Source organism: Clupea harengus, chromosome 26 (genome assembly GCF_900700415.2).
Source record: "Clupea harengus chromosome 26, Ch_v2.0.2, whole genome shotgun sequence".
In the NCBI taxonomy this organism is placed as follows: Eukaryota; Metazoa; Chordata; class Actinopteri; order Clupeiformes; family Clupeidae; genus Clupea; species Clupea harengus.
In genome coordinates, this window is record NC_045177.1 from 5,403,080 (window position 1) to 5,417,389 (window position 14,310).

Sequence of the window (14,310 nt, forward strand, 5' to 3'; positions counted from 1 at the left end):
ATTCCGACATACAACTACATTACCCAGAGGTTTGGTCGTTCCATGTGACCTTTCATCGTCCATCCGATTCGCTGGGCTTTGTTTAAATTGTGTAGCACTACGGAAGTGGTTCATTTACCGACCTTTGAGGGAAAGCAGAGAAGAGAACTTCGCACGGAATGGACTGCAAATCTTTGTAACCGTGCAGTTATTGGAGGGGTATGATTTTAGAGTGTGTCATTTTAAGTAGCTTTCTGAAGCACAGAGTTCTGAATTACAACTTATTCGTGTATATCAGTTATTGGACCGCGAGCTAGCGTGATCTTCATTAAGCTAACTTTGTTGCAAACAAAGGAAGACGGGCGCCCTTCCTTAGTTCTTTACTTTGAACCAAGATGTAATTGACTTTAATAACATTACATTCGAGCAGGTACGTCAACTAACTTTGGTTTGGTAGCTATCACGGTCTTCAACAGATGGTTAGCTGGCTAGCTTGGTAAGTGGGGGAGATGTTCCATATAACTTAAACGTTGTTAACGCAGCTGTTTGGTAATTCAACGTTGTGTTTTGTCACAAATGTATTTAGGCTCGCAACACAATACATTTAAATGTTGGGGTTCCGGTACATTGAAACGTTGACATCAGTTTGAAATTGTTATTTTGAAAGTCAGCATGGCAAACAGTCCTGGGCTGTGGTGATCAGAAGATGGCGCTAAAGTGAGCTCACATTCTAATGATTTGTTCATCATGAGCTAGTGGGAAGTTCCGACCTGAAAGTCCAACTCGGAATATTCCACTAGCCAAGTGGGAGATTTGAGGGCTCCGAGAAGTGGGTTTGACTTCACTCTACATGCTAAGGTTTGCAGTGAAAGATTTAAAAAAGTACTTTGCGCATGAAGTCGCTTCATTGTTTAGGTTGTAATTTGCGCACGATACTTGACTATTTACTTTTGTGTGGGTAACGTTAACCTTCTGGCTAACTAGACCCCAATTCCCAGCTGCTTGAACGCATGATTAGTATCTATAGATATTTGTAACTCTTGCAATAGAGGACCCCTCTCGGCACTAATTGGGCACTTCGGGCAAAACTGGTTTGAAAACGAACAAGTCTTTGCTGTGGTAGTGAGCCATTTCTCATTATCTGTTAAAGGGCTGATAATGAAGCACACAGCTGATGGAAAACGGCTGTAGATGGTTTGAAGACTAATTGGAATAGCTGGTAAGTGTCTTAACTTATTAGTCTTGTCTTATTTGGTCTGGGACAAAAGCTTCAGTGTTGCCAAACTTGTTTGGTTGTAAACTGCAGTTTGTCCAGTCAGACCTAGATAACAGGGGCAGCGAAGACGCTGATTCTGGCAGTAGCAGGTGTGAGCATGTATAAAGCTGTTTGATGCTCTTGTATGATACTGCAGACAATATTTTATATCACTTTATTTTGTCACTTTTGATCGTACCTGTAGTTTTACTATTGTAGAGAGATTTGAAATGTTTGTATGGAAGTTCTGTCACTTACGATTCCCTGCTGCTTATCTGTTAAAGGTCTGATCATGAAACACACAGCTGATGGGAAAACGGCTGTAGATGGTTTGAAGACTAATTGGAATGGCTGGTAAGTGTCCTAACTTATTAGTCTTGTCTTATTTGGTCTGGGACAAAAGCTTCAGTGTTGCCAAACTTGTTTGGTTGTAAACTGCAGCTTGTCCAGTCAGACCTAGATAACAGGGGCAGCAAAGACGCTGACTCTGGCAGTAGCAGGTGTGAGCATGTATAAAGCTGTTTGATGCTCTTGTATGATACTGCAGACAAGATTTTCTATCACTTTATTTTGTCAAGTTTGATCGTACCTGTAGCCTACTATTGTAGGTAGATGTGAAATGTTTGTATGGAAGTTCTGTTTCTTACGATTCACTGCTGCTTAAATATTTTAATGACATTAAACTACTTTTTTTATGTGTTTCGATATCTCCATGTGTCCAGGAGTCTGGAGTGTCCTGCCATCGTGGAGAACTTCTGAGTGACTGTCGGTAAGCTTCTTGGGTAAAATGGCACTTCTATAAACAATTTTGTGATTCATGAAATATGCCAAGCTGTTTTTGTTTACTTCTGATTAAAAATGGTTTGTTCATTCCAAAATCCATGGGTGTTTGTTTTTTTCTTTAGCTCAGAAATTCATGATTCAAACAAGTATTGCACTAAAACGACTTCAAATTGCTTGGATAATGTGATGCTCTACCCAGCTTGACATAGATTACTGTAGTGTTCAAAATGGAGGGAGGTAGGAATGGGTATTTTTAATATATTTTTATATAAATACACTTAATACCAAATGGTTACCTTGAAATGCTGCAATATGCTCTTTCAGTGTTAAATGATATCATGAATCACCTCACTAAAGCGGCCTAATTGTTTCTGAGTTGACAAGTAGTTTCCACTTATGAACAAACATACTTAAGAAATACTATATTGAAAATAAAGGCCTCATAGTAGTAACTCGATGCAATAAAAGTGAAATCCTGTGAGCACTGACATACAAGTTAGGAAACCTGTGACTGGGGCCATGACTGCTCTACAGCTCTTGGGGACCCAGGCTTCATACTAACCTGCTGTAGTTTCCTGATCCCACTCCTGTCTCTCGCTCTCATCTCTCAATCTACTGTCCAATCTCAAAGGCAGCGCCTAATAGGGGTGGGAATTGGCAAAAATGTGACGATTCGATAGTATTGCAATATTTGGGCCACGATTTCAATATTATTGCGATTCTTAACATATTGCGATACAGCAAGTATTGCGTTTCGATTCTGCGATATATTGCGATTCATGTCCCCCATATTATTCAGAAGGCATTACAAAAAATGAGGAAAATAAGACTGCTCAACTCACTTCAAATGTCACATTTAAATCTGTGTACAACATTATCTTCTAGACATTAAAAACAAGTGCAAAAACAAAAAATCCTGATTTCGCGGGAGCTTTTCCAAAATGTTGTGATGAAAGTTGCTGTGTTTTTTAGGTGTTTGTTGATGAAATTGCGGGAGCAAATGAAAGTTGCGATAAAAAGTTCAGAATTTCCCTCTTTGTAATTATAAATGAGTTATTTGTTGAAAAATAAGTAATTAATAAACAAACATTCATTAAAGCCCAAAACCATTGTCCTCTTAATAACCTTGCCAACATGCCAAACAAAAGATTACCAGGACTACAAAAATGTAGCAAAATAGGCTTTACTTATCCACAACGAAGTGCACCACGGATGTGGTGGCAGAGTGAAAGTAAAAAAATAAATAAAAATATGATAAAATAAATTAATATTTCTCTACTGATCTGTGCTATATCAGAATCAGAATCAGGTTTTATTGGCCAAGTAAGTTTGCACAAACAAGGAATTTGACTTGGTAAAGTGACTCTCAGTGTGCTTACACAAAATATACAATACAATACAAACAAACAAACAGTGCAACAGTGCAATGGACTAAGGAGTTTAAAAAAGTATGTACAAGGTGGAATGGCTATATACAGTAGCTGTGAAATGTTGCACAAATTATATATATATTATTATAAATGTAATATCTGCATGATTCCAATCATTTTGAGCATTTGATATAATCAAATCATTGAATTTGCGCGTGTCCTGTTCAAACAGACAGGAGACATTGAGACGGTGAGGCAGCGACGAGTTGTCCCTCATCTCAGATTGCGCAATCCCTCACAAACTGGGTTGAGCACATGCGTAGAACCTATTTAGTCTTGCTGATCTGACATAAAACCACTGTGAAAAAGCACAGAGGGGAGGCAAACACTACCTCTGCCTCAATGAATCCCATCGTGAGCCCAACGGTCGGGTTTATGCTTGTTCTGCCGTTGCTTTTCTTCTACACTTATATTTGACCTTGACCGCGAAAATGGAAGATTCTATAGCTTAAACTAAGCTATAGCTAACCCAAGCTTAAATATTTCTCAAAACTGGACTTTCAAACGAAACGTAAAGCTATCAATAATGGGAGACCAATGCCGGAGCTAAAAGGCACGCTTCAAACGAAGCTAAAAGGTATGCTTCTCACCCCTCATTCGCTAACATTACATTGATACAAACCGTGTACAACCGGTTGTGATGGTGAAGCCATTTTCATTTGAATTTGCTGTTGAATGCACGACAACAAAGCACCGCAACAAGCGCCACCTTGTGGATGTAATATGCAAATGTAATATTATCAGAGTAAACTCTGAGAAAAACAATGGAGAAAACCCGAAAGTAAAACGCATAATTATATAATTAAATATTGCAATACTTTGCGCTACTGTATCGATATAATTGCGTGGGCAAAATATTGCGATACTGAACAGAATCGATTTTTCCCCCCACCACTAGCGCCTAATTGTATGAACAGTTGACCTGTGAAATTAACTGGGAACAGAGCCTTCTATTTTGGACCTGTGAGCTGGTTTTATCTGCTTTTATACTTTTCTGTGCTCAAATGCCCACCACACCCTCAGGAATGAGACACAATAACACCATAGTATGCAGCCTTTCTGGTACCAGTTGTTTCTTCTTCAGTTGTATCATCAAGTGTTCGGTGTTTCATCTTCACTGCTTGAGAAGGTCTGTAGTTGGACTCAATGACAAAATGTGAACTGTCTGAATCACTTCACCTGAGCATTGCGAGAAGTTCCATCCATTCTTGACATCACATTCTCAGGCTTCCCATGGTCATGGAAATCCTGGAAAATCCTATTTTCTAGGCCTGGTAAAGACATGGAATTCAGTAAATTCACTGAAAGTCATGAAATTAGATTTTGACACACAAGTAAGTATATTGAAATGAATTATGTTCTTGCACTCTTACGTGGATAATGTTTCTTTGTGTGAATTTCTGCAGCGTGATGGTTTCCACTTGAGGTGGCCTAGCTTATTAGAAAAGGGCTTGTTTAATTTTCCTTTAATAATTAGGGTTAACCTGTGGAGTGTAAAGTATGCAATTTTGTGTACCTGTAGGTTATGAAAGGTCATGGAAACTTCATTAAGGCCACTTGAAACCCAGGGTGGGAACCCTGCATTCAAAGAGACAAAGAGAAAACTGTATTCATATTCTGAATGGGGTTTTACCCTGTTTGAGTGTATGCCACAAAGGGCTACTGGAGCCTCATTTCAAAGACTGATGGAGAAAATGGTCTGAGAATTTCCATTGATAAATGCAAGTCCTGCCCAACCCCATGTTAAAGATGCAGTCTGATTAGGTTTCAGTTCCACGAAAGGTTGTTGATATTTGAGCTCAACAGCGAATCAAATTACACCGCTCCCTTCCATACTCCAGAGGCGCCATCTTGATTGGCTGGGATTGTTTATGGCTTGGTCCGAGCCACTATGTTTGTTTTCCATTTACAGAGGCAGGGCTGTGTACGAACCCCAGGGTGTTTTCAGACGAGATGGATACCTCTGTTCTGCAGCCTTTCGTTTAAATCATACACAGCCTCACCTTTTAGTGCAAGGTAAACATTGTTAAGGTGTGAGGTTAACTTTACATATTAATATCACATATCTACACTGCCTGATGCCAATGTATTTATGTTTATTTATTATTTATGTTTATATTTACTTTATACTGTTACTGTCCCCATTCAGCCCACTTACTTACACTAGTAAATAGGGTGAATGTAGTATGCAGTCCAGTTAAATGTGCAGTCACTAGTCTATTTAATCCAATACACTTTTTGTCAAATAATCACTCAGCTGTCCGTTCTGTGTGTGTGGTCAGCATCATTTTAGACAATTCTGGCTCGGTAAATGGGAAACAATCGTGGCTTGGATCAAGCCACACAGTATTCCAACCAATCAACATGTTGCTTCAGGAAAACAACCTGTTGCCAGAATTGCGGGCTGCATCTTTACAGTGGTACAAATACTACAGAACTCAGGTAAGGGTTCTGTAATGGCACAGTGAGCATTTCAAGGGCTACATATGGATGTCAGAACATTCTACAATCAAACACCCGAGGCATACATACTTGTGCTGTTAAGCTGACCATTGGGAATTTTGATGCAAGACCACCGGCTTTCTTGAGGAATGTAATCAGCTTAATGCTATCAGCTGTGGCTGTAAGCAGCTTGGGTACTGTAATAAGCATGCTACCCTGTGGTTAGAAATCCACAGCCTTAAATCCACTGAGTGCTGTCAGGACATTTGGTGCAGACTGCTGTGAAATGGAACTGATGTGAGGTGTGATGCCCTGAGTGTTAAGAAAGACTTCAGAAAGGAGAAGCAGATGTTAGGACAATAGCAATATTTAGAAATGCACGTTTTGTAAACGATGTACTCAACAAATAATTGTTGGGCCTTAAACTATCTCAGTTACTGGTTAACAGATCTTGATCAACTTTAAAAAAATAAAAAAAAATAATGTTTTTCCCCCAACCAATTACTATGTCATACATGATAACAGTCTTTTTTACTCCTGGTGATATGTGATATTCTGTGAAATGACAGTCTAAACGTGTATTAAAATATGCAGCAATGACCCTGGTACCCTGGATCCTGCAGCAATGACCCTGACACAAAAATGTATACTTTGATTCAAAATCAAACTTTAAATTAGGTGAAAGTAGATTAGCAAAAAAAGGAATTGCAAGTAGGTCAACCTACTTTTTAAAAACAGAGACATCCTGGTCCACCTGAAGATGTGTGTTTTTTTTTTTAATGTGGTCTGGTCATTATCAAATTGTTCCTTTTGTGAGTTTGTGTATTATTTTGGATAATATATCTTGTCCATTGTCATCACATATTCAACCTAGTGTCAAACAGGCCTCACTGATACTCAACAGAATCCAATATTTCTGGCAACCAGATATGAACATGTATGTTATTTTCCTTTTGGTTAAATCAAGTGACGAACACAGACATGGCACCATGTTTTGTGTTCTACAGAACAATAGAACACAGTATCTAGCCGCTGGTGTAAGTTTTAGACCTCTAAAAAGTGTTGCACTAAGAAGCATCACATCACAACCCTTGACTTAGGAAAGACACATACCTTCAAATATTGAGCAGGGATGTTGGAACTGAACAGGTTTGTTCAATGATTCAATTACTATTGCCTGTAATTGAAAATGACCCTCTGTTCTGTGTATATTCATTGAAAAGAGAGGGTGTTACATGTGTGATAATTACCTTTTGCTCACACATCTGGACTGTTGAGCTGTTACATAATCCACTAGCTGTACTGCAGATGTTGCATTTCAACCAGTTACATTCCTGCACTTCTTTTTCTTTTCTATGTCGTTTTTCTATTTCTTATGTAAAGTAGTATTTATTGTTACACCAGGTTTTTATTGCTCTTAGCTTGACTGTTCTCTCCCTTGTACAAAAGTGTCTGCTAAATGACTAAATGTAAATGTACTGAGTGACCACAGTGTGCAGTTACTGTATGAACACAAAAGCTTGGTTTAATTTGTATTAAAATACATCAAATAATTCGATTTTTATTAGAATTTGAACTAACTCATATTAAGTTCTTGTATTATATTAGACCCTAACTGTTTTCCTGTAAACATATTAAAATGTAAACGTCATTTAAGTATGTAAAAGCTGTGAAATACATTGCCCAAGCCTAGCTGCACTAGGGAAATTGAAGAATTGTTCTGTGAGCAAACGCAGGAGGGCAGTGAAGTATTCCAGTCATCCATGCAGTCGCCTCATCCACAGAGAGCGGAAGAGTGCAAGGGGGCGGAGTGTGATGATTTGTCAACGGGAGGCTGAGTGAACGATATTAATCAGTGATTCAGCCTCCGTCTCATCAGTGAAGGACGACAACACATCCTTCACTGAAAGAGGTACTGGGCAGAAGTCTTTTAGTTAGCTAACTTGCAATTTTGTAATGATGTTGAATTAACGAGCGGGTTACATATTGATATAGCAGAGTCAAATGACCGGCACTGAAACAGCATAGGAAGATAGCTACCAAAGGAAGCTTGCTAATTTAGTGTTAACGCAAACCGGTTTTACCGTTCTCCGACAGCTAACTTCGCTTCGGGATGCCTTCGGAATTGATTCTCTACGTTAGTGTTTAGCTGCCTGCATATTCCGTTGCAGAACCCTGGACTAACTTCAGTTCTTCATATAGGTTGGTGAGTTTGTGTTTGATTGTATTTTAGGGCTAGAGTTACAGTACATTTTGGTGAACTGTGTCAACGCTGACCGCAGTTCAAATGTGCTAGCTAGCTAGTTCGTTTAGAAGCTATACTCTAACCACGAAACTAGCATAACCAAGCATTGTTTAGAATAATAATAATAAAAAATAGCTGACGGTTGTTAGCTAACCGTGCTTAATTTGTTAGCACTGCTTATTGGCAATTTGCATGTTGGTTAATGGATGAGACGATGGATTTATAATTCATATTTGCTTATAACATTAATCTTGGTTGGTTGTCGATGGTTTTATAAATCCATATGGCCTTAACTGTGACAGTTTCTTTCTTGAATTCGCTACTATGTAGCCCAGACAGCAGCAACTAGCTCATCTTGCTCAAATTCCATGCTGCTATTTTATCAATCTGACTACACGGTAGGAAACCAGATAAATTAAGTGTAACATATCGTTGTCTAGCTTGCCAGTTAACAGGTTTGATAACGGGTGTCTCCAAGTAGATATCTTGCTAGCCCAATCCCAACTCACCAGCTGTCTTTATTTGACTGACTGTCGTGAGCAGTAATTTAAATGAACTTATTTAGCAAATTCAGTTAGTGATTGGTTGAGCCTGTGATTTTAGAACCTTTTGTTCCAGACAAAGTTATCCTATCGTGATATTGAATTAAATCCCAGAGTAAAGTAACTACTGCATTTATCTACTTGCTGATTGAATCTGGTAACTCCAAGCTACTAGACATTTCATCCTTGCAACCAAGTACAATGTAAAGTTTTTTTTAAACATTACATTAGGTGTACATGTCGCAGTAATAGCCTATGCTGGTGTGCCATGCTGTCATCTACCATCCTACCTAACGTGAATCGTGGAACTATCTATCTTTTTAAGACAGGTTTTAAGATACCCATACGAGCCATGCTGGTAAATATCATATTGCCTAAACATGCATAGAGATAGCCTTGGTTAGCTACAGTAGTTATATAGGACTCATTTAGTCGTGGTTGTGCTTTTGAGATCATAGTCGCTCGATTATTGTCATCACATATAGCTATTAGCAAACCCTTCACTTCAAATACGTATGCCAGTAAGTCGAACCCCTTCCTCTTTTTAACTTTCTCAACTCCCAAACATCAGACACCCTTGAGTAATATTGCGGTGTATGTTCCGTGTAATATGTGTAGAGTACAAACAATTCAAAACGTGCTTTTGTAATCTCGCCATTCACAGGCGCTGGGGACCTGTGCCCACCACTTTTGACATCTGAAAAAAAAAGAAAGAAAAAAATCACTACAATGAATAGTGGCTCCTCAAGCTGGTGAAAGGTTTTTAAGTTGCCCGCTATGCGATTGTATATAAATGTGCAAAGTCCGCAATGGACTCAAACCCGCACCTTCAGACACCGGAGGTCGGGGTTACACAGTTCCCTTGGGTTTGTCACGTGCACGTCTCTAGCACATATCTTACAGATTCGGGGAATGCGGTTTTCTCACTGCAGAGTTCTCTATCCGCTGGCTACTAATTGACAGTATCCATCCCACTTATTTTTGGCATGTTTTTACATTTGAGTTTTAAAGCCTGCACACAATCCCAATAATGGGATTGGAATTTGGTGCATTTGTATTTAGGCTATGCTCATCATAATAGCAGAGGTAGACACGCAATGGGCCAGTGACGGGTAGGATCCAGAAAATCCCATCTATGTCCCCAGCACTTTTCAAATCGAAATGACACCATGTACCTAAGCCATGCCAGGTCCTGAATGGAATCCGCAAAGGTGCAGTCATCTCATGTCAGTTTCAGCAAGGACAATTGCAAAGATATAAGTACTATAATCAGTATTACCATTGTTTTCATTGTAAGAAATATGGGAGAAGACTTTTTTTTTGTGTGTGTGTGGAATGCTGGCGGTTGCCACCCAAGATCAGTTACAGAACAAAACAGAACAGAACAACAGAAGCTCCCTTATTGCTTTGAGCGTTTCCCTGTAGTTTATACCAGCACCACCTTGAGTGGTTGAGTACTCCGTGGCCATTGATTAATTCAGACCGCTTTATCAATGAGATGGGCTCCCTCACCCACAGCGGCTGAGAGTGCTCCCCTGCAGTATTTCACTGCGGACGGACACTCAAGGTGCTGGGCACGCAGCCAGCTGGATGCAGCCCTTTTCAAGTGAATGGGAGACTGTATTTGCATCCAGTGAGGCTCCCCCGTATACATTACAAATCCCAACTCCCTCACCCCTCAAAAGCCCCTCTGTGTTGGCAGCTAGTCTGGCGTAAAGTAGCTGGTTGTAGCTGAGGTTGGGCCACAGCCTGCCATAGAGATATCCAGTTATTATATGTGTATATATGTTATGTAGTACTTGAGGTAAATGTGTGTGTGTGTGTGTGTGTGTGTGTTTTTTGTTGGTCTTTGCTCCCAGGTTGACTGCACCAGTGGAGGTGGCACCATGGTGCAAAAGTATCAGTCCCCCGTGAGGGTCTACAAGCAGCCCTTTGAGCTGGTGATGGCGGTAAGTGCTTTTAGAGTCTATTCAGTAACTGCTTTTTTCCCCCCTTTTCCACTACTGATTGGCATTTATATTGTCTGCATTGATAGAAATATGTAGACAATATAATATAGATGGACAAAGTCCTAATAATGGTGTCAAACAAGTTTCTGCATTTAATTTGTAAGTGTCTGAGTGTCTGAGCAAGAATTTTGAACACTGTGTTCATTCTCTTTTGAATTATCTTATTCTAAGTGTAGACTCAAACTACTTCTGTATGGAAGCTAAAGATTATTTGCAAGTGCTGTCAGTACTATGAAATGTCTACCGTAGACCAGTAGAAGGCAAGTAAGTTTGAGTCGGTGTCCTCTCCTGAATGGAGAAATGCGTAGTAGTCATTTCTTTGCTGAGTTGCTAGTCATCCATTTGCTGCTTTAAAAATGAAACATAGCAGCACAGGCTTTTAGAGACGCTCAACCCTTGTTACCACTTAGTGACATGGGGGTTGAGGGGGAAAAAAAAAAATTCTTCATACATTTTCTCTCGAGGGAGCAGAAGGCAGAACAGCTGCTTCTGGGCCTCTTAGTCCACCCAGTGAGCCGTGATTGTCAGGGCGTTATTAGGATGGGTTGGTTCAGTGGCAATGGAAGAACAATATGTGATGTAGCAGTCACTGTGGACACACACACACACACACACACACACACACACACACACGACAGGGACCAGGAGGTGGTTGCTTCTCCTTCCACTCCATTAGGCAGGCCCCACCTGAGGTTGCTGAAGCAACAGTGTTTATGCCTGGTGTTCCCTCCCCACGGTAATGGAGCAGAGGAGTGGGGAATGTGCTCTCTCACTCTCACTCTCTCTCACTCATCTGGGTATGTGGAAAGGTAAAGCTTTGTGGGTGGGTGTCCTTTTGCAATGAAGCCTCATCTTGTGTAAGAGCTCTTGACTGAAAACATGATCGGGCCAGGCAGAAATCAGTTACGGGTTCTGCTTTATAGCAGAGCAGCTGAAAATGTGCGTGCAGCTCCCATTTATTAAAGCTTTCATTTTTATTTATTTTTCCCCCAGCCTGTAGCCCAGGTTTTAAGCGTGTCGCAGAAATAGTCAGCAAGCATTTCATGTGCTTACACTTTTCATGCACCTGAGGCCGGGCGGACTGAAATAGCTGCGTGTGCCTGAGGGACTCGCCAAAGACATGACCTGCCTCCAGGGGAGCGTGAGGAAGGGGCTCCGGTAAACTAGGACATGGAGAAGGGAGAGGATGAGGCAGACCCTCGAGAGGGGACATGGTGCAGAGGTGGTTGTTATTTTGGTCGTAAGGCCATTGGGGAGTTTTGTGCAGTATCTTACCTTGTTGATTATGCTGTTTTTTTTTGTTTTGTTTGGTTGGGTTCACTAGCTTCGCAGGGCGCACATCTGCAGACGCTGCAGAGTAGGGGGTAATGGGCCGTTGCGTACCTCTGGTGGGAGATTTCATTGGATGTGCAGGTAAACCTTCTGCCCCTGGAATAGCTATTCAACCTCCTAGTTTAGTCCTACCCTGGTGTCCGTCCTTGTTATTTTTGGATTATCCCTCTTTTGTTGCCTAATTATAAGTTAGAATCCCCTTTGGGATTCATACCGGATATTATGTTTGTTTTTAACCCTGGTTAACCCTGGTCCTGCAGAAGGGGGTGTGTGTGTGGTTTCTTTCTTTCTTTCTTTCTTTCTTTCTTTTTTTCTTTTTTTCCCCAAAGCTCAAACTGTGACCACCTTATATATCCTAAACTGTCAGTGTTGCGAAGACCAGACTGAAGAGGTGTCTGCCTCACACACCCAGCTTGTCTGTGCTCGTCAGGTCCTGGAATGTTTCTTGGTAAAATATTCCTCTGTTGCTTGAGCCTCACCAGGCCTTTGTTGCAGCCTGCCTTCTAGACAGTTCTAGACAACTCCAAGAGGTTGTTTATTTCCTGCCCGTGTCAAGCGAGAGCCAGTTGTTGAAGATCTTGTTTATTGCGGTTTGTGTCGCAAAACACAAGTCTGCAAAGCCTCTGAAGTGTGTTTTGTTTCCCACCATAGAAACAAAAGCTGGAAAAAAAACAGCCGTTCAGGAGCACAGCCCCAAAGGATCCCCTAGAATCCTCTAGAAAGCCTCTAAATATAATGGTGCTGATGCACAGCTGCAGGTTGCCTTACTGAAGGGTGCCTCTGTGCTCGAGCTCACATTAAAGGCAGTTGACACCAGCGTGCCTGCGTGCGTGTGAATAGGGGGGGGGGGGGGGGGGATCAGCTGTGTTTCTCACCCTGCAATAGGAAACCAGCGCTTCCTCTTTCGCAGTAAAACAGCGTCTGAGTGAACAACACAGTTCTGGAACGGGGGTATCCACCCAGTTGCTGCAGAACGCATCAGCTTCAAACAACATTCTTTCCCCGTGACAACCCCAGTGTTCCAGGAGTCTTCCCTGAGGAATGCAGCCTTTGCGAGACGGTGGCTGAGGAGGAGGGGGAGGGGGGGGGGGGGTCGAGCGACAAGAGCCTGACCGGCGTGCTCGCTCTCTCTCGCTCTCTCTCTCTCTCTCTCACAATAACAGGAAATTGAGCTGATCTTGCTGTTGCTATTACATCGCGTTGCTGTCCACGGAGCTCATGAAACAGAAGTTCCCCCTGAGACCAGAGAGGAACGATGCTGACCCGCCCAGTCATTGTTGTTTCAGGTTGGACGGGTGCCGCTCCTTCACTAAGCAACCCTCCACCCACCACCCTCCCGCCGCTGCGCCGCCACATTAAGGACATAAGCCTGCTTTGTCTGTTTAAATGAGCGCCTGTGTAATCTGCAGGGACAAAGCTCCTTTGGCTTCCGTGTTAATGCGGCGGAGGGGACAGGATGTGCCGGGACACACTCGTGCACATCGGGGCACCGTCAGGAAACCGGGGGGGGATGATATGCTGGTTTTAGGCAAATCCTCCTGTCCTCGTACCGTCGCCGGTGTACAGCAGAAACACGACTGCTTTAATACCGCTTGCACACCCACGTGTAATGAAAATGACTGGCCCTAGAACTTTCCAGGGGATCAGCATGAGAATGTGGTCCCTCACTCAGTCAGTCTGTAGGCAGACAGGAAACACCCTGATGCCCTGCACTGATGAATCTCTTACAGATTGCTGGACTGAGTAACGTGTAAAGTGGGCCCCACTCCCCTCCTGTAACAGGCCATATTTGGACAAGAGAGGACATTGGTATGTAGCCCCTCACTCCCCATAGCCCCCTTCGATCAACAGTGCTGGCTCCTTCTCCGTGTAATCATGGCTGAAGTGACCCTTGACCCTAACCAACACAGCCCTTTGAAACCCTTCTCTTGTTGGGCTGTCAACACTGTAAGAATACGTGCAGGCAAAGGTGCGGCCCATCATTCAGCCAGTGCAGGAAATAGCCGTTTCAAGCATGACTGGTTGTTCAGTGACCGGTAACCGAAAAGTCAAATTTACCCTCAGTTTGTGTCTCTAAACTGTTTCCTGGTACTACCCCGAGGACATGGCCTGTCTGAGCACTGTGAGGGAAGTGTTCGTCCCCCGCTGTGCGGTTTGAGCTCGCAGGCGGGCGTCCAGCCTCCGGCAGGGTGACGGTTAAAGCAGGCAGAAGGGTTCATTTGCTGTACAAAACCTCCCTAATTTCACCCATAACAACTGGCTTGTGCAGAGCACAGCACTGTGTTTACAACTT

The 14,310-nt window shown here is 42.1% G+C and overlaps 1 protein-coding gene across 6 annotated transcripts in view; it reads left to right on the plus strand.

The window, feature by feature from the left end:
- Window positions 1–942: 942 nt before the first annotated feature.
- The window catches only part of LOC105900202 (SEC14-like protein 1), a 40,752-nt gene continuing 27,384 nt past the window's right edge, over window positions 943–14,310 (plus strand). Inside the window, exons 1-4 of one of the 6 annotated variants that reach the window (XM_042703961.1) lie at window positions 943–1,198; window positions 1,519–1,588; window positions 1,957–2,003; window positions 10,536–10,625. In XM_042703961.1, coding sequence (XP_042559895.1) covers window positions 10,563–10,625 — 63 coding nt within the window. In that variant the 5' untranslated portion in view covers window positions 943–1,198; window positions 1,519–1,588; window positions 1,957–2,003; window positions 10,536–10,562. Of the gene's footprint in view, window positions 1,199–1,518; window positions 1,589–1,956; window positions 2,004–7,563; window positions 8,096–10,535; window positions 10,626–14,310 lie in introns of those variants that run through there. The other 5 variants (XM_031563512.2, XM_031563511.2, XM_031563514.2 and 2 more) reach the window with 5 other exon arrangements.